Source organism: Patella vulgata, chromosome 1, assembly GCF_932274485.2.
Source record: "Patella vulgata chromosome 1, xgPatVulg1.2, whole genome shotgun sequence".
Lineage (NCBI taxonomy): Eukaryota > Metazoa > Mollusca > Gastropoda > Patellidae > Patella > Patella vulgata.
The window spans coordinates 27,379,330-27,405,335 of NC_065879.2; the positions used below are offsets into that span (position 1 = coordinate 27,379,330).

The window sequence follows — 26,006 nt, forward strand, 5'->3', positions numbered from 1 at the left end:
ATCATAAAAATAGATAATAAATACACTATACAGCAGTGGAAATTAGCCGACGGCAATAAACTATAATAAAACTAATGTTTTGAGAATCGTTAAATGTTGAAAACACTTGCGCAGTGTCCGCCGCCGTTTTTCACTGCATCGTGTATGCGTTACTTTTACTTTGTTTTTAGTTGACAATAAATTGTCAGTTGTTACTACATGTAAAGCTTAGGCCAACTAAACGCCTGAAATTTCCCACTACCGCGGCTAATTACCAGGCTGGTTGTCATATTTTTAAAAAACGAATATTTTTAGAAAACTCTGCGAAACTTAATTTCTGAAAGCAAGAATAAAACGATCTATAAATAGATTACTGTCACTGTTAGGCCAGGAATACCGCAGCCAATTGAATGCTTGAATGGAAGATAGTCCGGATCATTTAGTATTTGTTAAAACTGTTTGAACTTACAATACAAGACTTGAAGACAGCATCTACTTACTTCCGCTGCACGTGATATTTGAGAATTTTCCTACACAAGGTCAGAAGCAGACGCTTTTTAAACATCAGCGGTTGTATTTAATTTAATTATATGTACAGGCATAAATAATGTCTCCTGTTATTGTGTTAAAAAGCATTGAAACATTTTTATCCAAAAAGGATGTTGTTTTGTTCATTTTTATAAATCTATATTATAAAAAAAGCAAAGTTTAAAGTGTATGAATAAAGCAATTCTTACCCACACTGTAGTCACCTTTAATGCATTTATATTTCATTTATTTAATAGCAAAGGGACATTATTATTAAATATCGCGATATTTAACTATATCGTTGAAAAAAATGCCAATATCGATATCCTCCCTTTTTGCAATATCGTACAGCCCTACCTAGAGGTCACAATTTTTATCTGATTTTAAAAAACATTTGAATATATTACCGCTACACCCTAATGACGCTTGAGTTCGATTTTGACCAAATTGCCACTACTTGTACGCAAATAGTGTAAAAGTATGTAATACCAAGGTTGTGGACCCTCTAGAGGTCACATTATTTATCTGATTTTGGTGAATCTTAAAATATATGTTTCAAAACCGTTTAAATATATCACCGTTACACCATAATGATGGTTGAGTTCAAATTTCATAAAAATCGGAATGAAACTGACCGACAAAATGGCCGCTCCTTGTACGCAAATAGTGTAAAAGTATGTAATACCAAGGTTGTGGACCCTCTAGACTTTTAGAGTTCACAATATTTATCTGATTTTGATGAAGCTTAAAATATATGTTTATATCCCGAAAATCTTGGTTCCTGTAGATATTCACGCATATTGGACCCTAACTGCCTGGATTATGGCCCCTGATTGTGACCTTTATCTCTGTCCATCGCTTGGAAAATGTGGGCATATCTTGCATGGCAACCGCTTGTTAACATAAATAAAGGCAGTTCTGTAGGTAGCTTTTTTATAAAGCTCATATTCCCCTTGTATCTAGACTAGAATCATTCGGAGGGTTCGGTGGTCTAACCCGTGGGCTTTATATCATGTCATTGAGTCAATTGGTGGTGTTTTGTTCCCGAACTTGTACATGACAAGAAGTGGGGTCGCCTGTCCAACCTTGTGGGTTTTCTGCAGTACCCCTGATTTCACCCACTGCTAAGAGACCCCTATTGAAGTAAAAATGACTTAGTTTTGTCCAGTGAACATTGAATTCCATTTTCCTCTCTCTCTCTCTCTCTCTCTCTCTCTCGAATCATTCATAGAATAGTCAGAATTAATGTATTGAAAATGATTGGATGAAAATATTGTTATTTATGTTACTTGTTTTTAGTCATGGAACCAAATGGAAGTTGTGTTAAGATTAATTTCCCATTAGAAGAAACAAGACTAACTTCAGACAGTCAACAAGAAAATATTCTACAAGATATTACATTTACTCTAAAGAAGGTAGATATATGAACATTTGATTTTCGAAATATATGTTTTAGAGAAATCATTTTAAAGCATACACAAAAAAATAATGGTCTGTTATTTCTGAAAAGAACTAAACTTAAACAAGAGCTCATATGCTTGTATATAAGCTGAATTTAACATCTGTCCTAAGTGATTTGTTAATACATCTAACACATGTAAATTGTTAATGTTGCTTCTGCCTATCTGATATTACTTCTGACCCCCAAAGATGTGTTTTGTAATCTGACAATAATTGATAAGAAAGTAATCTATGATTTTTACAGGGTAAAACAGTTGGTATTTGTGGTAGTGTTGGATGTGGTAAATCATCTTTTATTTCGGCTATACTAAATCGTGTAAGTATTAGATAAATTCCCTGGTCATTTCATATAAATTTTCAATAAGTTGCTTAGAAGAAGTGGGCTGGTTGTTTGAAAGAATTATAGTCTTGATTGATATAATCCAATTAAATATATGTGACATTTTCATACTGTCCCAATAACTTTTGAATAAGTTTATATGTGGTCCGTAAATAAATTATTATTAGGCCACACAAAAAAAAATATTTTGGCTCTCAGATATCACCGACTCTTTAATAATGGACTGCGTCACATGTTTTTATTTTAATAAGAATAAAAACAAAGTCAATAATTTCCGCTCATTCATATTTCCTGCGATAAAGGGAAGTAACTTTATTGAAAGTTTCTTCATAACAGGAAATGAACACTAGCCTCGACCATCAAGTACGTAATCATGGGAAACACTATTGACAAACGATAAAAATGCCTTATCTTTCCCAAGAAATATGACTGTGAGAGAGATGACCAAAAATATTCTCTGCGGAGAGATTGATTTAAATAGCCAGCAAAATCCCTGCTTTAACAATGAGTACGGTATCGAAACCGCCAAAATATAAACCGGGTGGATTTGAAAACATTTCCACAGAAGTTGATATAGATAGATCAAGTCACAGAATTATTCGGCAGTTATTTAAATTCCTACTTATTTTCTGTTTTTCTTATTTCTTATTAAATTTATAATGATTTTGTGTGTCTCTTAAAAAAATGAAAAACAAGCTAGTTCTTGACAAAATAAAACATAAAACACTCTCCTGCATCAATTTTATTTTTAAGTATTTTCTGAGAACCAGAATTTGTTTTTTGTGTGGCGTTATTATCTATTATTTTCTAATTATATTTGAGTTTATTGTATGTATTATAGATGGATATAGTATCTGGAACTGTAGCTGTTAAAGGAAGTATAGCATATGTACCACAACAGGCATGGATTATGAATTCTACAGCCCGTGAAAATATCTTGTTTGGTTTTCCTTATGATAAAGACAAGTATGTATATATTTCATTACTTTTAATAATCTTACATGTAAACAAAATAATGTTTGATGCTGGTGTACCATTATTTTGAATAATGGTATGGGCTGCTTGCAATTCGTATATAATTTTATACCAGATGAAACTTTCCGTTGTGTGACAATTTCATTGAAATGCATGTGTAGGATTGTACCTATATATTGATACATCAATATATTACTATATTGTCTCACTTTTGATCATTAAAACAACACATATGACTGTAAACAGACTGAAGCGTGTCATGTTTTAAAGTAAAAGGGGCACAACTCAATATACTGGTGAGGCTTTGAGAAAAAGGTGATGGCTCACAAACCAGGAGGTTTCGGCTTCAATCCCAGTGTTAGCCGAGAAAATTCTTCAGAATTTTCAAGCCTTGCATCCTCTTACCTGTAGGACAGAGGCGTTGCTAAGGATAAGCGAGCGTCCAGTCGTTTGGATTGAACAAAAACTGAGGTACGTCCTGTTTACACTAATGGCAGCACTTTATATCTGTCTTCATTAGCTTGATTATTATCTGTGTTATGATTTGTATTATAGATATAATGAAGTTATTATTTATATTACAGATATGATGAAGTTGTATCAGCTTGTTGTTTAAAGGATGATTTTGATTCCTTTGTATCTGGTGATATGACAGAGGTAAGTCTGGTGTGTTGGCAGGGTGTAGAACATTCTCGTCCATCCTCACCCTTAAAACCATTTCACCTGATGTTTAGTAATTGAGCTAAGGTCTTTAAATATATTTTTCCACAAATACTGAGATCCACTCGTGTTCACAGTTGAGTGCACGTAAAAGAACCCTTCACTCTTGAAATTTGATGAAGAGGAGTTGATGGAATCTCTGCAGTCATTTTCAGAATTCTCCTTTCTAGCATTGCACAGAGACCATAGTATTGTCTTTATGAGACGTTAAATTCCATTTCTGTCCAATCCCCCAAAGTTAAAGTTACAATTTCATATTTTTAAGTTATATTTTTAAAATGTATTAAAATAAAGCCCTAAAATAAATGGTATCTATAAACAGTCCTACCTTGTTAAAGAATAATCCTATTAATCCTATAATTCACTATTGCCAGTTGAGAAATTGGCAAAAATATCATTTTCAACTTCAAATTCAAACGTTTGAAGATAGCTATTCCATGGTGGGGAATAGGAAAACAAGGGAGGTAATTGGAAGGTAATTGTGTTATTATTTCCGGTGTGAAGATGTTTAAGTGTGAGAAAGAAAGCCTATGATCGTATAATAGTGAGTTGACAACCTATTGCGCAAAAGACATAGAAATAATTATGTTTTGACTTTCTTAGAAAATATGAAATTGTAACTTTAATTAGTCATTAAATCGTTTTTGTATGTACGTTTTACCCAGAAAAATAAATGTATGAACTGTATAAATGTAGTAAGCTCATAATAAAAAAAACCTAAAGAAATCCTTCCTGTCAACCAGTAGCTTTGAAAAGTATGGTGGCATGGGCTGAACCATAAGGTCAAAGGTTACAGCTCATAATTAGCAAATGTAGAAGTATCACACTATTCTAACTTGATAAATTATATATTAGCCATACCCAATTATGGGTTGTTTTTTTTTATTTTGTTCACAAAATACATGTTAAGTTGATTGTTTTGACCAGAAAAATATTTCCTCTTATAATATATTTAGCAATTTCTCTTTTCTAAATGAATAACTGATGAATAATGTTTATAATAATTTTATAGATTGGAGAACGTGGTATGAATTTGAGTGGTGGACAGAAGCAGAGAATAAGTTTAGCTAGAGCTGTTTATAGTGAGAAAGATATAATATTATTAGATGATCCACTCTCAGCTGTAGATATACATGTTGGTCAACATATTTTTACTCAATGTCTACAAAAACTACTAAAAAATAAAACAGTTGTCTTTGTTACACATCAGTTACAGGTTAGATTTATTTGATTAGATGTTGTATTATAGTGGAGGTGTATGGAGCAGAATACAAGGCATTATTCTACCTCTTAGTCTAGTAATGTGTTTGCTAATATGATTACTTCAATGCCTGTAGGGGGGTTGGATGGCTGAATGGTTTGCACGTGCGCACTGTACCATAAAGTCTGTCATTGAGTCAACTGGCATGGTTTCGATTCCCCGGTTGTATGTGACAAGCAGAAGGGTCGCCTGTCCAACCTTGTGGATTTTCTTTGGGTCCTCCGGTTTCCTCCCACTGATAAAGACCCCTGCTATATGACCTAGTTTGTGTCGAGTGGACGTTAAACCCCATTTCTCTCTCTCTCTCAATGCCCGTAACTTCTTGCTTAATCATAGATACTGGGCTGTTCATAAATTAGCATTTATACATACATGTATGTACATAGCCAACTTACCTTATGTAAGGGAAAATCTACATGCATTGAAAAAAGCATATTTGTATACACATTACTAGGTTAATGATTAGAATTATGTTGTGATTTCTGCTCCTTGATGAATGAGAATCAAGTTCATATTCAGAAGTATTTTACAGTTCTGATTTGCAATAAAAATGGACAGTTTTTTGTCAGAAATAGCAATAGCAAGAGGAGAGAGAGAGAGAAATGGGGTTTAACGTCCACTCGACACAAACTAGGTCATTTTGGAGAATAGCCTCTCATGTAGAAAACCCATAAAACAACTGAAAACGAAAATGTCTCCACCAATCACCAGAAGCTAAAACATGTTAATCATGGTTGATTATGTTGCAATTTTGTTTGCAACTCATAAATTATCAAAAATTATAGGCCATACAATGAAAAATATTTGGGTTCTCAGTTTTTGTTTTTTAAAAATAAAAACAATTTATGCAGTTCTTTTAAGTGAAGCAGTAGTATTTGAGCACCAGTTTTGATTTTTTGATATTATTGTTTATTTGTATTTCAGTATTTACCAGAATGTGATGAAGTCATATATCTACGTGATGGTCAGATAGCTGGAATTGGTAAACATGAGGATCTAATGACAGCTGAAGGAGAATACTATAGCCTAGTTAATCTATTTAACACTGAACAGACAGGCGAACTAGATAAACTAGATGAACAAATTGAAATAGAAATCAATGGTGATATCAGACGTAAGCAATCTTTATATTATCATTTTAAAATATTCTGACATTTTTCAGAATACGGATTAGAGCTGATAGACAATACAGGAAGCAGGACGTGTATAATAGCCATTGATATAGATTCAGTTTACCTCACACATGGTCTATAATAGCACTGGCACCAAGTTATACATATCACATTATAAACATAAATAATCCAACACAGATTAACTCGTAAAGATGAGTGGCTTAATCAAATAACCCAGATTAGCTTGGAGACATAAAAATATTAAAAGGTAACGTTGCTGACTGGAATTTTAATTCTGTTATCCTTTTTTTTTTCAGCCCGTTTGGTATCTGTTTCTAAAGATATGAATCACGATTCCAACATGCCACCATTAGTACTACAAAGGACAATGTCTACTGTATCTCAAGCTGAAGATGGTGTACAAAATGGGAAAAAGTTAGAAAGACAGTTCAGTGCAATGTCTGTCACTAGTGAAATTGATGATGGTATGTCTTGATATACTCTTCCAGTCTTAAGGTAGTTGACAAAGGGAGCTGAGGTGACTTAGTGTGTAAGACGCTTCCTCGCTAACCAGGATATGACGCATTCACTCCCCGTGTTTCCCTACGTCAGTGGTGCATGACGTGTAGGGCCTGTCAAGGACAGAGTCTAGTCGTTTGGATGGTACGAAAAAATGAGATCCTGTGTACACATAAAATAACCCTTAAAAGTTGGAAATCCAAAGAAGAGTAGGCTGTTTTATTCTCTTAAAGGTAACTAGGCCAGCTCCTTTACCGTGGATATGATTTTTTAGACCCATGGGTGTTGTCTTTTATAATGGGATAATTGAATTATTTAATTTGAATTAGAGCAAAATATATAAATGTACAGTAGAATCTGTATGAGCAGCCACTCCTATTCAGCGACATTTCCTTGTAAGAGGTCACGATAAATTCCCCCCGTAATAATTCTATTGTTTCATCTCTTTATTCAACGGTCACTCCTCTAACTATTTTACTAATAAATTCACCAAAACATAGCCCATTCAACGGCCATTGTTGAATGACACCATCTTGTCGTTCTTTGTAAAACCCCGGCTAATCCTGTGAGTAGTAGTTAATTAACTGGACCCCCACTGATCAGGTAAAAAGAAATGTAAAAATAACAATCAATCTGTTAATTAATCTTTTGTTTTATTAAACGACTAACCTGATCATTGTTTTCACGCGAAATGACACATTATTTGATACTGACTGAATAAAATAAAAGTACCGAGTTTTGTCACGATCATCTAGTATCTCTGTTCCATTGCCACTTTGTTGTTAAACAGACAATTTAGCGCCTCCTATAATATTACATACAGAGTTACACCCCCTGTAAATAGGTAATAAAATCAGCGATGTTTTTTTGTTCACGTTCTTTTTTGATAAAATAAAATTAATTCATCGATTTTCTTCACAAAAATGGATAAATATTATCGAATGCATCACAATGGTAGACAGTAGTATCGAAGGTCGGTACAAAATGACAAGTTTAAAGAAGTTATGTGCGAGACTTGAGTAAAGAATTTTCGTTCGGTGCAAGATTCAGCGACGGTCAAATTTACCGATGCAAGTATTGATGTTCGCTTCCAATGCATCCAAGCGTAATATTTAATTTATGTCAGCACAAAAAGCACCGAGATTTTATTAAGAGGCCACACCTGTTAAGCGGTCAGTCGTGAAAATTCCCTTGGGTGGCTGCTTAATGCAGATTCTTCTGTATTAGATGAATCTTAATTTGATGTTGTTGATATTTTAGTTGACTTTATTTAACTTTTAGATGGTAAACTTATAATGACAGAGGAGTCTGATATAGGAAGTGTTAACTGGTCGGTATTTACAGAATATTTTCGAGCAATGGGTGGATATATCCTTTGTTTTCTGGTATTTTTAATCTTTGTGGGATCAGTTATGTCAACTGCTCTTACTAACTGGTATTTATCATATTGGTTAAACCAGGGCTCAGGGGTGAGTTAACAGTATAACTTTTTTCTCTTAATTTATTAGGAGGGTTGGATGGTTGATTTGTCTAATGTGTACACTTCAGATCATAAGATCCGTCATTGAGTCAAATTGTGTGGTTTCGATTCCCATCTTCTATGTGACAAAGAGAAGGGTCAGCTGCCTAAAGACTCCTCCGCATAAACAAATTATTGAAATAAAATTGAACCGTATGTTAATCTCGAAATGGGGGGGTTGGATGGCCGAATGGTTAGCATATGTGCGCTGTATCATAAGGCTTGTCATTGAGTTAACTGGCGTGGTTTCGAATCCCCGGTTGTATGTGATAACCTTGTGGGTTTTCTCTGGGTCCTCCGGTTTCCTCCCACTGCTAAAGACCCCTACGCCCAAGCGAATTATGGGAAAAAAAAAACAACCAAAAACATGTTGGTCCCGAAATGAACTAGTTTGTGTCGAGTGGATGTTAAACCCCATTTCTCTCTCTCTCTCTCTCTCACTCTAGTCTGGAAATGATCTAGTTGTATCGAGTAGACATTTAATATACCATTCTCTCTCTCTCTCTCTCTCTCTCTCTCTTGATTTTTGTCCCAGCCTTTTGAAGAAAGCAGGGGACTAATAAAATGGGTTCGTCTGTCTGTCTGTCTGTCCGTCACACTTTTTGGGACACAATAACTCTCTTTCTAATTGAGCTAGAATGTTCAAACTTGGTGTAGGTGTTTTTTAGGTCAATACCTTGATGGAGTTCGAAGATGTGCATTTTCTGCTTAGGGTAAGCGGAGATAAAAAATTTGATTGGTTGATGCTTTGGGACACAATAACTTTAGTTCTAATTAAGTGAGAGTGAGGACACTTGGTGTATAGCTTTATTACATCAATACCTTGACTAAGTTCGATAATGAACATTTTCTGCTGAGGGTAAACAGAGCGATAAGCAATTTGATTGGTCGAGACTTTGGAACAAAATAACTCTCCTTCTAATTGAGGTAGAATGTTCAAACTTGGTGTAGGCATTCATTAGGTGAATCCCTTGATGGAGTTCGATTATGAACATTGTCTGCTTAACGTTAGGCAGAGATAAGCAATCTGATTGGTTGATGCTTTAGGGGCACGATAACTTTAGTTATAATGAAGTGAGAGCGATGAAACTCTGAATATAGATTCATTATATCATTACCTTGACAAAGTTCGATTGTGCGATTGATTCTATCTGATAGAGAGTGGTGAAACTTAGTGTGTAGTTTGATTGCTCGATACTTATAGAAAAAAATAAATGTGCGATTAATTAGATGTGTCATCTATTTATTTTGGGATTTCGGCGGGGACACCAGCCTCACTGTTGGCTTGTTTAACCAACATTTGCAGAACATATCCAAACAACCGAGAACACTTTGTTGTCTCAAGCATAATGATAATAGTAATTCATGGAACTTGTTTATAGCACCATAAGCAAGCTTGTAAAGCTGCTCGGTGGTGCTTGTATAACATAAATATATGATTATACACACAGTGTAAAAAAAAAAATAGAATATACAGTAAAAAAAAATAATTATTTAATTATAATTAAAGATAACAAAATATCATAAATTAACTCTTGGCACATACATTTCTAACTGACCTACTGGATTCTTCCAATTTCAACTGTAAACTTTTAATTGAGTTATCAACCTTTAATGTCAGATATGAAGGCATGGTAACCAATGAGAATGTTTTTATTTTCTGTTATTTTTTAAAATAAGAACAAGTCATGCAACCCTTTTTAACTGACATGTCAGTATCTGAGAACCAGAATATTTTTTTACATGACATGATTATTGTCACTACAGATATCATTGTCACTTTACTTTAGACTTTGTTTTTTCTCCAACAATTAGACCAGTTAGAAATAAGTTTCAAAGATACAAAATAAATATATGTTAAATGTGTTTAATTTTATTTCAGAATACGACTGTAACTGTTGGTAATGTAACTATGATCAGTAAGAATATTACAGATCATCCTAAGAAAGATATGTATATGATCATATATAGTATGTTTATTATAGTCATGGCTGCCTTATTAGCTTTTAGAACGTTTATCTTTATGAAGGTAAGTACCTTAATTTTTAGTTAAGACCATACAAATTCGAATGTACTTTTATTTTGAAAAATTTCAAATCGATGAATGCTAACTTTAGAGGGTAGAACTGTCCATGAGTACTTTGAGAATTTGCATGAAAAATTTTATGGACATTTAGTTTAAATTATTTGGAAATTAAGTTGAGTTTTATGCAACCTCTGTATGCCATGGAGCAGAAAAAATGGCATTGATGTTAATTCCTATTTTGGATTTGGTGCCATGTTTCGTTAAAAATATAACCTGTGAGAAAACAGATTCAAGAATAAATATAATATGAACGACCTCGTCTCACCTTTAATCCCCCTCCGCTCATAATCTGGTGTTTGATAAACAAACTGTATTTCAAATAATTCTTTCTCTATTTCTGGCTCAAATATCAGCACACAAGTGAAATTTAGATACACGAAAAAAACATCACAAATCTATGGTGCTTCCATGACAACATCCACCTCAAATATGTACCAGGTGTTTTATGAATATTATTATTTTCAATATATTTGTTTTTTTGTGACTTGAGTTTTCTTTCCTTTTTAATAGGTAACATTGAAAGCTTCCAGTAAACTCCATGATAATGTATTTTTAAAGATTTTTTCCTGCCCTATGTCATTTTTTGATACAACTCCAGTTGGAAGAATAATAAACCGATTCTCAGCTGATATGGATGAAAGTGAGTCAACATTCATTTTAATCTATTATTTTCTTTCTATGTTAATTAAATATTTCAAATATGACAGTGTCGATAATTCCAGCCTTCCAGTCAACACTCTTAAATTAATTATTATTAAATATTTCTCAGTCTCAGTGATGGGATTTCGTCCAATGCTATTTTTGAGACGTCCTAAATTGTTGGACCAGGAATGAATATGCCCAATCGGACATCAAGACATGGTGAATAATATTCAAAATTCCAAAACTAATATAGTGTACTGAGTGTATGACTACCACTGCATTGATTAGGTAATTAAGTGATCAACGTATTTATCGTCTATACACCTACCTTGATCAACTACTTTATCTGCCTTGATTGACTTACTTAATCCTTTGTAGAACAATTCATCGATCGAATCTTAAACAGAAGTCATTGCTTGCCCTATGTCGGACTATTCATCAATCCAATAAGAGTGATTATAATTTTAATCTACCTGTTTACCTTGTGGTTTCTCCATTGTCGGACATTGTAATCGCATTGATGCGAGCCGACACATGTGAGAAAAATCTGAAGCAAAAGTTTGAATATGTTTTTAGTCCAAATATATCACCAAATCACCCAGTTTTTACGTGGGAAGCTATCTTTAAGTGAATCCATGGAATATAAGGTTCATTAATTCCACACTGAGAATCCAGATTTTCAAAGTATTATTTCTTTATCAATTAAAAAACTACACATTTAAATCTTGTCTATTTCAGTTGATATTCGTCTACCAATGAGTGCTGAAGTATTTATGAACAATATTTTATCTATAATATTCTCGCTGGGAATGATAGCCTTTGTTTCACCCTGGTTTTTATTAGCCTTGGTACCCTTAGGTGCATTTTTTGTGTTTTTATATAAATTGTTTGTAAAGTGTGTGCGTGAATTAAAAAGAGAAGACAGTATAACACGTTCCCCATTAATCAGCCATTTAACTGCTACTATTCAAGGAATAATGACAATAAAAGCCTATAATAAAGATGAAGAATTTTTAAAAAAGTAAGTTCAGTATTTCTTCCTCAGCCTATTTTCTGTTTCAGGGAAATATCAAATCTTCCACAGCTTAGTCCATGATAAAATCTACTCAAATTGATTATTTCATTAAGAAAACAAAATCAAAATATCAATGGTAGATAATCTTTCAGTTTGGATTCAATTGAATGGTGCCGGCTTGTTTAAAATGAGTTGTAGACAAAACAGTCTTAAGCCAGAACGAATCAAAAATTTGGGCAAAACATACATAAATTTCAGTGAAAATGACCATAAATAGTTCATAACAGCCATTAAAGAAATTCAAAACAATCAATTAAATTTAATAAGAATCCAGTGATATATATTTAGATAAAATTTTACCAGATTTTTGGTTAGTTTAACTATTGGGAATATTGGCTGTATTGGCCATATCCAATTTTTGTCGCCTGCAGAAGATGCCTAATATTCAATAACAACCCCTCAAATGCAGTTCAGACACTTTCAGTTAGTCATTGGAATCATCAAAATTGTATATATGATAGAAAAATATCGTTAATTTGCTTTAAAGATACTTTTATCATGAACTTTACAAACTTACTGCTATCTTTAGAACTACTGACAAAAAAATAACAGTTCACAAATTTTAATGTGATCGTATTTTGTTTTTTCTGCCGCATCCATACTCGACGTAGAAAAATAAATGCTTTGTTCTGTTTTTGAAATTTTATACTATGTATTTTATATTTCAGATTTCGTAAACTATTAGATTTAAATTCTGTGCCGTATTTGATATTTTATCTTTCTAATCGTTGGTTGGCATTACGATTAGATCTTATTACGATGTCTGTCAACGCCTTAACAGGTCTCCTTATTATATTAACATTTGATAGCATGACACCTGCTATGGCTGGTTTAGCACTTTCATTTGCTGTGCAGGTAAGTACAATTATTTAAGAACATAATTAGTGCAGCCCACATGTACACAAAAACGGTGCTGACAATCCAAAATGTAGGAGGGAATCAAACTGATAAATATTGGGAAAGGGAAGAGGGCAGAATAAATCACCTTGTTTGTGTTCATCGTTACCTGACCAACCCTATACTTTATTTTGTCATTTTCCAGACCCTGTAACTGTAACTCCGTCCAGGTATGGTTTTCTGTAAACAATTCCAAAACATTGAAATTTCGCTATTATTTTCAGGAACCCTACTAAGTAATTGACCTAGAAATGCTAGGATAAAGATAATACAATCCCCACGAAAAAAAATAAATAAAACTATTTTCCGACCGACCAACTCGATTGCCATTGGGGCCAATATAAGTAACAATAAAGACAGGTATTTTTTTTTTCTTGGCCCAAGAGTTTTAAAAAGTAATTGATCAATGATATTATATTTCAGATGACTGGATTGTTTCAGTTTACTATTAGGTTAGCTGTTGATACAGAATCTCGTTTTACATCAGTTCAAAGAATCTTAGATTATTCACAGGTAAAAATTAAATGTCTTCTATGTACAACTTTCTGTCCCTGAATTGAAGAACGAGGTAGTCTGTTGAGTAACATTATGATAATTATGTTAAATCCCAAATTGTGATTTTCAAGTAGTAAACTATTATTTGATTGATTGTCGTATAATTATTATATAATTGTAATTGGGTGGTTGGGTGTAACTCATTCGCTTTAGTTCAGAATGTCTGTCATTGATTTAAATCGTATGGTTTCGATCCCAAGCTTGTACATACGTAATGTGGAGTGGGTTTTCTCTGGGTCCTCTGGTTTCCTCTAACCTATTAACACCACTGTGCTATCAAATGAGAGAGAGAGAGATGGAGAGAGAGAGAGATGGGGTTTAATCCACTCGACACAAACTAGGTCATTTCAGGACTAACATATGGTTCAATTTCATTTCAATAATTTGCTTGCTCAAAGGGGTCTTTAGCAGTGGGATTAAACCGGAGGACCTGTAGAAAACCCTTGAAGTTGAACAGGTGACCCTACTCCTTGTCACGTACACAGTGGAATCGAAACCACGCCAGTTGACTCAATGACACGTTATTCGGACATCCAACCCCCCTCAAATAATAGAAATAAAATTGTGCTATATATTAGTCCCGAAATGACCTAGTTTGTGTCAAATCTTTTGATTGTAATTTAACTGCTATTTGATTGCTATATCATTATTATTTGATTGTTATAAAACTATTATTTAATTGTGATATAATTAATATAATTATTATTTGATTGTAATATAATTATTATTTGATTGTAATATAATTATTATTTGATTGTAATATAATTATTATTTGATTGTAATATAATTATTATTTGTAATTATTATATATAATTTTTATATTTAGAATCAAGTTACAGAGACTACTGCTAATATCAGCGATAAACAACCATCCAGCGATTGGCCGAAATATGGTCAGATATCTTTTAACCGTCTTAGGATGCGATATAGAGAGGGTTTACCACTGGCGCTAAAGGGTATAACTTTTGATGTTAAACCTCAGGAAAAGATAGGAATTGTCGGACGATCAGGCTCTGGTAAGAACTTTGATACATTTTTTGATCTAGAATTATATTATTATCCATATAATTGTGTTTGGTTCAAGTTGCTTGACAATTGAATCTAATATTTAATTGTGCTTAAAAATTTTCATTTTAAAAAATTCCACAGTTTCCTTTCACTACAAAGTAAACAGTTTAAATACAGAAAAGGCTGTATTAAATTACATTAAAGCTGCTGAGCATCATTTCAGAGATTTTGAATTCCTTGAAAACTGCAATGTTAAAGATCTCTATCCAAAAGGAATATCAGTTCAGTATTTACAAAGATATGATTGAAATATTTCCCTCTGAAAACAATATAAACAAGTAAAATCTGTGGATGGGTCCCCTCTTTATCTGGAGCCACAGTGGCTAGGTGGGTAAGGCGCTGGCTGGCTAGCCTGGAGGTCGGGTGTTCGATCCCTGCATTGGCCGAGAAAGTTCATCCCGATTTTCCGACGTGGTTTCCCCTTGTCAGTGATGCAGGCCTGAGAAGGACAGCTGTCTAGTCCTTCGGATGATACGAAAAACCGAGGTACAGTGTAAACATTGGAATGCACGTAAAAGATCACTTGGAAGTTGGAATTCGATATAAGAGAAGGTGATAGTGCTGCTGCTGGGGAAAAATTTCCCTCATAGCACACTGTATGGCGTATGCCCGTCTTCCTTAGCCCAGTATAGGAGCAGAACAGTAGGACGTTAAACTCCATTTCTTTTCATTTCATTTCATTTTCCTCTTTATCTGATTGAATTCAGTCGGGGAGATTATCTAATGTTGATTTTTTGGTTTTATTTTCTTAATTAAATGTTAAACAATCAATATGAATGCATATTTGTATTGATTAAGCCATGAAATTTTGAAATTGTCCAAAAAATGCAAGATTGGTATTAGAACTTTAAATCATATTTCTCTCCATCTATCTGCTCTATTTACGTTTCCAGTTTTGCTTTAAACATGTGTTATGTAAATAAAAACATAATCACACTTTGCTCTCTTCATCTTGATTCTTGGACTTCATATTGAGTTTACGGAAATTAAATGTTTTTATTTCTAGGTAAATCTTCTCTTGGTATGGTTTTATTTCGCCTAGTAGAAGCAGCATCAGGCTCAATTATTATTGATTCATTTGATATTAGTAAAGTTAGTCTGGAGATTTTAAGATCCCGCTTGTCAATTATTCCTCAAGACCCAGTTTTATTTGTGGGTACAATAAGGTATGCATATCTTTCTCTTAATTAAACATTATTCATTTATTCTTTAGGGTGGCTTGGTGAGTAAAGCGCTGGGTCATTAACCAAGTCCGGGGTGTGATCTCACTGTTGACTGAGAAAGTTCTCCAAGATCTCCAGCGAGGTTCTGCCTTCTCAGTAATGCCATCCAGCAAGGACAGTGTCTAGTCGCTTGGATGGGACAAAAAACCTGAGGTCCTGTGTACAGGTTGGCATGCACGTAAAAGATCCCTTGACAGTTGGAATTGGATATTAGAATAGTTTGTAGCACTGTCAAGTCAAACTTTTCCTTCTAGCACACTGTATGCCCATCTTCATTATCCCAGTTGGTGCAGAAAGTATTTTTTCTTAGATGGATGGAATACTTTTTTGGAAAATTCAGTTTTTGATGATGAAAGATGCCATACCCCAAAAATATTGATTTTAGGTACCTTAAATTGCTTATTGGTGAAATCCAAAAGACAAAAATACCTAGTCTTTTTATGAATTTTTAACGTAATGTTTTTTCTCGTTTAGATACAATTTAGATCCATTTGGTAACCATAGTGATAAGGAATTGTGGGAAGTGTTAGAAAAATGTCATGTGAAAGAAACAGTAAGTTTAAACATTTTTATACATTTTTCCAGTGGAATTAAGTTCTACATACAATGATTTATTTTATAGTCCAGAAGTAATTCAAAATATAAATTTCTTTATACACACACACCAAAATATTTTAATGTGGTTATAATGATAATGTTGTCATGCATGTCCATCCATTCATCCATCTTTTGGAAACTTAGTTGCAATTGTATTGTGCATGAATACATTTCGTAGTGAGCTTTAGAAATCTCATTATAGGTTCTTGAATAATAGTCACTGTATTTCTGTCATTAGGGTATTGATAAGGGAAATTCTTGTACGGTGAAATGCTGCTTGTAAAAAAAATAATTCAAAGGGAGGTAATAAGGGGTGCTGTATATTGCGAGCTTGTAAAATTCAAATGGATGGAATAACTAAAATAATTATTGGCTTGATGATCTTGATTTCAGATAGTAAATTTAGACCAACAATTAGATGCTATGGTGATAGAAAATGGAGAAAATTTTTCTGTGGGAGAAAGACAGTTAATGTGTATGGCTAGAGCTCTTCTTAGACACAGTAAAGTATGTAATGAACATTTCTAGAATTCATCATTTAAATTTTCCTGCTATATTCACTTAGATAAAATAAGAATAATATCCAGTGGTCATATATACATGTTAATATATAGATATATAGTCTAATTGAAATGTTCTGTATGCTTTTACATAAATTCACAGTAATTCACACCCGGTGTGTGATGCCACTTTTATTGAGATTAAGTTAGGGTCAATTTAGCCTCCAGATTGTATATTTGGGGAACAAACCAGAGTGCCAAAGTGAAAGGATCCTGTTAACATTAAGAAAATCCAATGTTTTCAGCAAATATTTATTAACACAAATATGTAAAACATATATGAGAAACAAACATTAATATTAATCATGATTTTATATTGTTATGTTATTGAAAATGAACGATCTCATTGTAAAGAAGTAACAGAAAGAAAGCGCACATTTTACCTTTTGTTGTATGGACATCCGTGTATACAAATATAATTTATGTAATATTTTTATACAGCAGTACAATAATTTATTGGGTGTATCATGACATTTCTTGATAAGGCACATTCTATTGGACTTGGCACAGGATATATATCCACTTATTCACAGCAGTTGATAGACGAATTGTTGAAAGAACTGAAAATTATGTGATTAATTTGATATGCAGTTGAATTGACTAACTATATTTTGTTTATAATGATTAGACATCAAACTATATTTGAGACAAGATTTGGCCATAATATTTCTGCCCTAAGATATAGTATGAATGTGCAGTAATTAATGAGAATGGTTTATATTGTTTTTAAATATCAGTTGGTCCGGTAGCCCATTTTTATTAATGATGTAGGATCAGAGAACTAGAATTTTTGAATTTTTTTTATTTAGCCTGATAATTGTGAACGTTTTTTTTTTAGATATTAATATTAGATGAAGCTACAGCTGCTATTGATACAGAGAAAGATGCTTTAATACAAACAACTATAAAAGAAGCGTTTGCTGATTGTACAATGCTAACTATAGCACATAGATTAAACACAGTATTATCATGTGATCGTATATTAGTTATAGAAGATGGCAAGGTAGGAGTTATTTTCATAATATATTTATTTTTGAGAATAAAAAATGAAACTAGATCTGTGGTAAATAGAACAATGGGTAAATAAATAATTATAGATTTGACCATATCTTGATGTAAAATACATGAATTGATGTTTTGGAATTTTGACTATACTATGATACTATAGGGAGAAAAATCACTGTTTCAACACTGATGATGTCATTTCAAAAGTCTGTGATAGTCACTTTGAGATTTTGATCCCATGCAAATTGAAATTTTGTGTAAGTTGAATCTCTAAAACCAGTCCAAAAATGGTTCAGTTCTGTTCAGTATTTTCACATTTTGCAACATTCAACGTCTTTTTAATGATGTATGGTCAAAATAGGTGTAAACTAAAATGGCTAAAATTGTTGTTCAAAACGGCCAAAAGATTTGTCAAAATTTTCATATGTAAATGTATTTTTGTATATCACTGGATTTTTGTTAAATAACAAATATACAGTTAGTTGTTCTGACTTGCTTCTTTTAATTTCCATTGCGGCATTGCATCCTAGCCACATTATCTATTTTGATGCATTATGTAAGATTTATATAAAGAGCTGCATGCTCTTGCTGTAATAGATAATGAAAAATGAATATATTGAAAATTGCAGGCAAATTACCTCATTCTTGACATAGTTCGATTGTGAATTTTTTGGTTTGTTAGATTATTAAACGACGATCTTGTTTTAATCCATTGAAAAGTACAAGCATTTGATGGTCTAGAGAGTAGATTATGGTCTTGTCATGTTAATAAATGTATAGTAATTTATATTGCATTTGAGGCCAAAAGAAAGACATGCAATAGACAGATTTAGCTCTTACATAATGCATCTTTAATTAAATGTTACATAATTGATTTGAGTATATTTTACTGTGGAGTAATTAAGCTATATAAAATTAAATATTGTCTGAAAAATACAAAAAGATGATCTGTGGCTTTAATGAAAGACATTACATGTTTCAAATATGTAAATTGATGAATTATTTTGATTTACAGGTGGCTGAGTATGACAAGCCGTCTGTTCTAATGTCAAGACCAGATTCCAAGTTTAAAACTATGTTAGAAGCTACAGAAAAACAGCAAACAATGTAATAATATGATACTTCTCATTACCTGAAGCTTATTTCATTATAGTACAACTATAAAGCAATATCTGCCTTTCTGCTATAAAGTTATGTAAAGCACTAAAAAATAACATTCTGATTGAATTTCCTTTCTGCAAGCCTAGGAGCTGCTATGAGTGTCTTGACATCGTAGGCCTTTGAAACTCTGTCTGATCAGGCATCGATATTTCCGCGCACATGCGCACGGCGTGCGCAGGCACATTTGCTTTAAAAAAAATTTTGCAGGCACATTTTTAAAGATGTAGCCACGCCGGGCGGCGCCTGCGCCCGGCACTATTTTTTGCCGCCCAGCACAAAGAAAAAATCGAAGAAAGTCGCCCAGTCGTATTTAAACCCCTTCGTCCTTCTCTGTACACAAACTCGACGCTCGAAATTTACCACGGCAATTAAACGGCAAAGCCATGGTAAAAGTAAAAGCCGACGTACGCAAACCATGTCTGTCACGGCATAATTTATTTTTGTGTGCCGTAGTAGACCCTATCATCCCAAATTAGTTTAAAGAAAGATGTATTGGTATTTTGTTTATTTATACTTAGAAGATGTGTAGGCCTAGGTATATTCATTTTACAATTATTCTACGGTCTTTATAATATTTGTTTATTTGCCGTAAATAGGTCACCCAGATCAATTTACGGCACTCCAATGTTACAGGTTTGAATGTCGTAATTGTCCAACACGTGCCTGCAAATTTTCATGATGTTTCTTATTTTATTTCTTACCTGTGTTGACCGTGGATTTGCTACGGCCCGAGAGTAGGACTAGGAGGACGATGAGAGCTTTCTCAGTTTCTGCCTGACCTGATTTTCATTCCACCGTAATAATAATAATATTTGTGAGACACGTACAACAAGTTTACAAACAAGTCAAATAATACAGCGTGTTTTAATTATCAATATCTACCTGTTGTCATAATTCGTTGTACTCAAATAAAACACAAACACCGTTTTAAGAATCGTTTTAATTTTTAATCTCAAAGTAATAAAGTAATATTTGAAAAAAAACAACCCAACAAAACAACAAATACCTAAAGGTCCTCAACTATCCAGAGAAACAGAGTGGGGCGGGACAATTTTATGCTCGGTCGGGTGGTGTCAAAAAGTTTTTAGATCCCTGTATCATTGATGAAAATTAAGTGAATTTGGTAAAATTTGAATATATAAATGGAAATTTGATTTCCACTGAACCAAATACAAAAGGCAGCAGATGCTCTGAAAATACACCAAGAAGGGTTTAATTTTCATAAAAGACCACGCCCCCCTCCCAAAAATTTTTTTGACTCGCTCCGCTCCCCAGATATATTTATACACCACTCACCAAATCATGGCTACATCCCTGTCTTTCAGTATGACCCTGCAGGTACATTTTCAAGTGTGTGCGCAGGCACACTCAACTTTTATAGAGCCCTGTGTCTGATTGGCTACGGATCATTAAAAGCCAATCAAACCTTGAGATTGATTGTTGTTAATGATATTTTTCATCTTGGTTGCATGTCAGAAAATCCCTATGTATTCATTTTAACATATGCAATGCCTACGATCATTCAGTTAATTACATTTTATACAATTATGTAACAGTGAAGTTTGAATGTTTTTGTTATGTTTTCATGTTTTGGAGATTGAATGAGAAATAATTCTATATTTTACATAAAAAGATTAGTTTTATCCACAGAATATATTTTTATAATTTATCAAACTGCTACAAAGTTCATGCAAATTATTTTATTGGTTTCACAACATAGACTTGGGCACATGATAATTTCGCTTTTAAAATTGTGTTTTATTGTTTAGCATCTTATGCTGAAATGTAGGTTTCGGCCACAGAGCTTTCAACCCTAATCCTGAGAGTAACTGGTTAACTCCTAACAGCATCAGTTAAATCCTCCTGTTTAACATCTGTGGCCGAAACGTCAATTTAGCATTCATTATTAATATAATATATTTTGTTATAGACGTCATAGTCCTATCTGTTACTTTCTGTTTATAGTTCTTAATCATTTTTTATCAACTGCACAATTGTTATAGTCCTGTTACAAACAATGGATGATAAAAGTTTAGTTTGTGTGATTTGTGTCTGTTACTTTCTGTTAATAGTTCTTAATGTATCGTCCACTATATGTTCATCATTACACTTAAAACGGGATGGATGTAAACTCAAAAAATCCTTGTTGATTTTGTAAACTGTCTGTTAAGATATGTAACATGAAGTAAAATGCGTCAAACATATATTTTTGTTTCTTCTTTTACACCAAATTAAATGTAATACTTAAAAAAAAATTTGACTATCATAACTTTATTTCGTTTAGTTATATTACAGCAAATGTTGATAGTCGTATTAATATTATATTATCTCTCACAACTTTTATCTCATTATTTTAAGCTCGATATAGACCATTAAAATATTTGTGGTCACAAAATTGTTAATGTATATTATTGGTCAGTCAAATTATATTCTTATTTTTGAATCTATGATATTTTGGGGTTTTAGCCTGTGCCAGATTCGTGCCAGTAAATATATTTAAGTACTAATATAATAATATAAACTTTTGAGATAAAATGGCTATGTAATATTTAAGTTTAAATAATGTGGGTGTATTTATTGTACATTGTAATTAATATAATTGTTGTAATTAGCAATCTGGTTTCCTCCCACTGCTAAAGAACCCTACGCGCAAGCGAATTATGTAAATAAAATTAAACCATACGTTAGTCCCGAAATGACCTAGTTTGTGTCGAGTGGACGTTAAACCCCATTTCTCTCTCTCTCTCTCTGTAATTAGCAAGTTTTAAAGCAATTGATAAACTATTATTATAGGTGTATCCCTTTAAGATAATTTTTAGCATAAAAGATCCCCTAAAATAGTCTTTTGTCTGCAAAGCAATTAACAATGGAGAAAATAGCCAGTGAACATAGAAATTTTAAATGGATGTACATGTATGTGAAATTTTGAAAGATCAAAATCAGCTACATGTAGATTTAGGTGTCTACCAGTCCAGTTATAAAATATGAGGTATATCCATCCAATTGATTTGGATTTGGTTGTAATAAATTCCAAGAGTCTCTATGGGATTGTTTATTAGGGTTTAAGGAAGAGATCTGTAAATTTCATAATTTTTGAATCACATATTTAAAGATACAATATGGGAGATATTTATAGAGAGTTGGCCATTCTTGCTATAACAGGTCAAAAGTAGATGATGAAAGAAGAATATATTGAAAAATTCAGTCAAATTACTTTATTCTGAACATAGTTATCGTCGTTGTAATATTTGCCTAGAAATGGTAGCGAAATGTGTCTTCACCTTCGCCGAACGTTTGATTGACAGGCGTTAACTCCACCTACATATCTCGATTATCAAGTAAAGTTTTCAATGGCATACGGAAACGCTTTACAGCGGCCTCGCTAAGTACACTCTATCATTTAGCCTCGATCTAACTGACGTATTTTCATCAGATTACCCTTATCTGATTTAATCAATTAGTGAAATCCTATTTAAATCCGAGCTGTAACCGAGCCATCCGTGGGTCTACAGAGTTGATTTTGGTCTTGTTGTTTAAATAAAGATCTTATTTATAATTTCTATAACATCTGAAGCCTAAATTAAGACTTTCAATAATCAGATTTAGCTCTTGCATAATGCATGTTTAAGGCTTACTTTCAAATTTTTGAAATCTAACAAACGCGATATAATTTTTGAAACTCTGTGAGGAACCAATCAAATTTGCAAATTTCGCATTGTAAATTTCAAACACACTTGTGGAGTTATCTTTCCATTCACATGGAAATTTTTAAAACTTGGGGACATTGTTCATTGGGGCATAAGAAAGAACTCTATTGAATTTCAAAATTTAAAGATCATTTCACTGCTGTAGGAAATTAGAAATCCATGTTTTCAAAAGCTATATTTATTTAATAAATATTAGGGTGTCACATTGAATAGACAGAAGAGATATTTCGTGGTTTCATAGATTGTTTGCTTTTGTACAATTTATTAACAAGATCCAGTTTTATTTTATACATGTAGTTTTGTACTGGTATTATAAAGTTTAGTAGATCAAGGAATGCCAATTAATATTCATAGCATTTAAAATATATTAGTCCATGACCAAACTACTTCATTACTCATGACATTAATTTACTAATTTAAAACATGATATTGAAGGATACTGACAGATGAAGTTTTAGTATATTACAGATAAATTTATTTATATTTATTAGCTCAGAAAATGTGAATATTAGGTGGATATTAATTAGTTCATGAAAGATGAATATTTGTCACATCATGACACAAATACTAATTAATCCAGGACAGATGAATATATTAGTTTATTATGGTTAAATTTATTTATATTTATTAGTTCATAAAATGTGAATATTAGATTAAACACATGGAAATTTATTAGTTTATGACACATGAATATTTGTTACTTCATGACACATGAATATTTGTTACTTCATGACACAAAGACTAATTAATCGAGGACAGATGAATATACTAGTTGATAACAGTAGCTATATGAATTCAGAAACTATATCTATTTAATAATTACTTAGAATATTTAAATAATAAAATTGGCATTAATCTCTATCAAATCAAAGTTATTTCAAACTGCCAAGTTTTCTATACAGTATATAATTTAAAACATATATTTATATAGTAGTAGGGTTTATAGGACAGGTGTATGCATTTGTTTTGATTATTAGAATAGTTGTTGATATATATTTTATTAAAGAAATCATCTATATAAATCTATATACAATATGTATTGTAAATAGTCAATTATCTAATTACTATTTGATATCATATACAGTAAATTCTTATAAAAATATAAAACAAAAATGACCTGCTAATCAATATCTTCCAGTACTGGTTAAAATAATAAGTTTTTTTGAGAAAGTTATGCTGGATAATATTAAATATCACCTTGAATCATTGAAACTCACATTAATGATATGTTGATCATATCCATATGGTAACTACATACCAGTAAAGTGATTTTACCAAATGAAATATTAAATGTATTATTTTATGATATTTGGATCATATTTTATATATTGTTTTATTGTCTCGGGTTTACTGCCATATTCTATTATTTACATATGTTAAGATAAGGACCTTCTTCAATTTATTTTTCTATAATTAGAGATAGTATTGTACAGATACATATAAATGATAATGATTTAATAAAAGTTTATAAATAAATCTGCAATTATATTTTTTGTATGCCTACATTTTCATGTGGAAGTATAATGTTGTATCTCATGTCTGTCTGTTTGTTCACTTTTAGATGCAATTAAAAATATACATTTATATCCCAAACATCTGGGATGAGTTCGATTTTGACGAGACTCAAGATATGTTTATATCTGTTGTATCTCATGTCTGTCCATTTGTTCACTTTTAGATACAATTAAAAATATGTTTATATCCCAAACATCTGGGATGAGTTCGTTTTTGGAAACTCAAGGTATGTTTATATTCAAAAGATCTTGAATGTGTTTGATTTTGGTGGAAAGCTGTCCATAGCAACCTCTCCCCTGCCTTTAACGCAAACTGTGAAATATATATCAAGTTTCGTTATCCTCTAGAGAGACCATAATGCGTGCCCGATTTAGATGAAAATTTAAGATATGATATATTATGTTAAGAAGTACTAGTTCAACAGTTTAAAATCATGTTATTGGTTAGTAGATGATAATCTGAACTCACTGAGTACAAGTTAGTAGATTAATCTGACCTCACTGGTTAGTAGATTAATCTGTATTCAGCGTGTATAAGCATCTTACTAGTTAGTAGGATTAATCTGAACTCACGAAGTACTAGTTTTAACAGTTTAAAATCATCTCACTGGTTAGTAGGTTAATTTGAAATGAAATGGGGTTTAATGTCCTACTCCGAACTGGGCTAATGAAGACGGGCATACGCCATACAGTGTGCTATGAGTGAAATTTTGCCCGGACAGCGGCACTACAGCCTACTCTTATATCGAATTCCAACTTTCAAGGGATCTTTTACATGCACGCCAATGTGTACACGGGACCTTGCTTGTGGGCTTTGCATGACTTGTTTCCCAACAAGACCAAGACTAATTTGGAAATTTTCTTACTACTTCTGCAGGTTTGAATCAACTCTGATTACTGAAAATAGAAATTTCTAGAATTTTGAAACTAATCTTTAGATTGGTGGTGGGGACACAGCACAGTTTTCATTTAATTTGCAACATCTGCCAGAATAAGGTCCGTGCTGGATTCAATTAGTAATATTTCAAGTTGCATAAACTGAATGAGGCAATAAGTGTGTGCATTGTCTTATTTGATATTTACAAGTAAACAGGTTTAATAAATATACCAGAACTTGTTGATCAGATTTACATGCCACCATGTCAATTTCTTGTATTTGTGATAGTTTGGATAAAATGGCTTAATGGCAACTAAAAGAATACCTACAAAAACACATTTAAGTTTATATAAATAACACAGGGGTGGTGAAAATGTCAAATGGCTTAAAATTGCAAATGCATGTTCATGTAATCTAAATATTTAATAGTCTAGTGTCCTGTTCATAGCTATGTAATAGTGTCAAGGTATTCCCCAATGGTTCGTCTTAATTTTTTAAAAGGATGACTTGTCTTGTGTAACATATCATTAATTCAGCTCGTGAGATGTCTTTCAGAATAAACAACTGTGTGATTTCATCTGGACTAAAAACTAATTTATCTATCAAGAGTTTGCTTCAGATTCCT

At 32.5% G+C, this 26,006-nt stretch overlaps 1 protein-coding gene across 2 annotated transcripts in view; it reads left to right on the plus strand.

Moving 5' to 3' along the window:
- LOC126811479 (ATP-binding cassette sub-family C member 5) overlaps window positions 1–24,466 on the plus strand; it is a 68,189-nt gene extending 43,723 nt beyond the window's left edge. Inside the window, exons 2-20 of one of the 2 annotated variants that reach the window (XM_050537140.1) lie at window positions 1,807–1,922; window positions 2,213–2,284; window positions 3,150–3,274; window positions 3,868–3,940; window positions 5,016–5,219; window positions 6,189–6,378; window positions 6,694–6,861; window positions 8,177–8,364; window positions 10,297–10,443; window positions 11,011–11,140; window positions 11,881–12,163; window positions 12,886–13,072; window positions 13,538–13,627; window positions 14,496–14,685; window positions 15,744–15,903; window positions 16,435–16,513; window positions 16,951–17,064; window positions 17,956–18,120; window positions 19,138–24,466. In XM_050537140.1, coding sequence (XP_050393097.1) covers window positions 1,809–1,922; window positions 2,213–2,284; window positions 3,150–3,274; window positions 3,868–3,940; window positions 5,016–5,219; window positions 6,189–6,378; window positions 6,694–6,861; window positions 8,177–8,364; window positions 10,297–10,443; window positions 11,011–11,140; window positions 11,881–12,163; window positions 12,886–13,072; window positions 13,538–13,627; window positions 14,496–14,685; window positions 15,744–15,903; window positions 16,435–16,513; window positions 16,951–17,064; window positions 17,956–18,120; window positions 19,138–19,233 — 2,775 coding nt within the window. In that variant the 5' untranslated portion in view covers window positions 1,807–1,808 and the 3' untranslated portion in view covers window positions 19,234–24,466. Of the gene's footprint in view, window positions 1–1,806; window positions 1,923–2,212; window positions 2,285–3,149; window positions 3,275–3,867; window positions 3,941–5,015; window positions 5,220–6,188; window positions 6,379–6,693; window positions 6,862–8,176; window positions 8,365–10,296; window positions 10,444–11,010; window positions 11,141–11,880; window positions 12,164–12,885; window positions 13,073–13,537; window positions 13,628–14,495; window positions 14,686–15,743; window positions 15,904–16,434; window positions 16,514–16,950; window positions 17,065–17,955; window positions 18,121–19,137 lie in introns of those variants that run through there. The other variant, XM_050537148.2, reaches the window with a different exon arrangement.
- The last annotated feature ends 1,540 nt before the right edge of the window (window positions 24,467–26,006 follow it).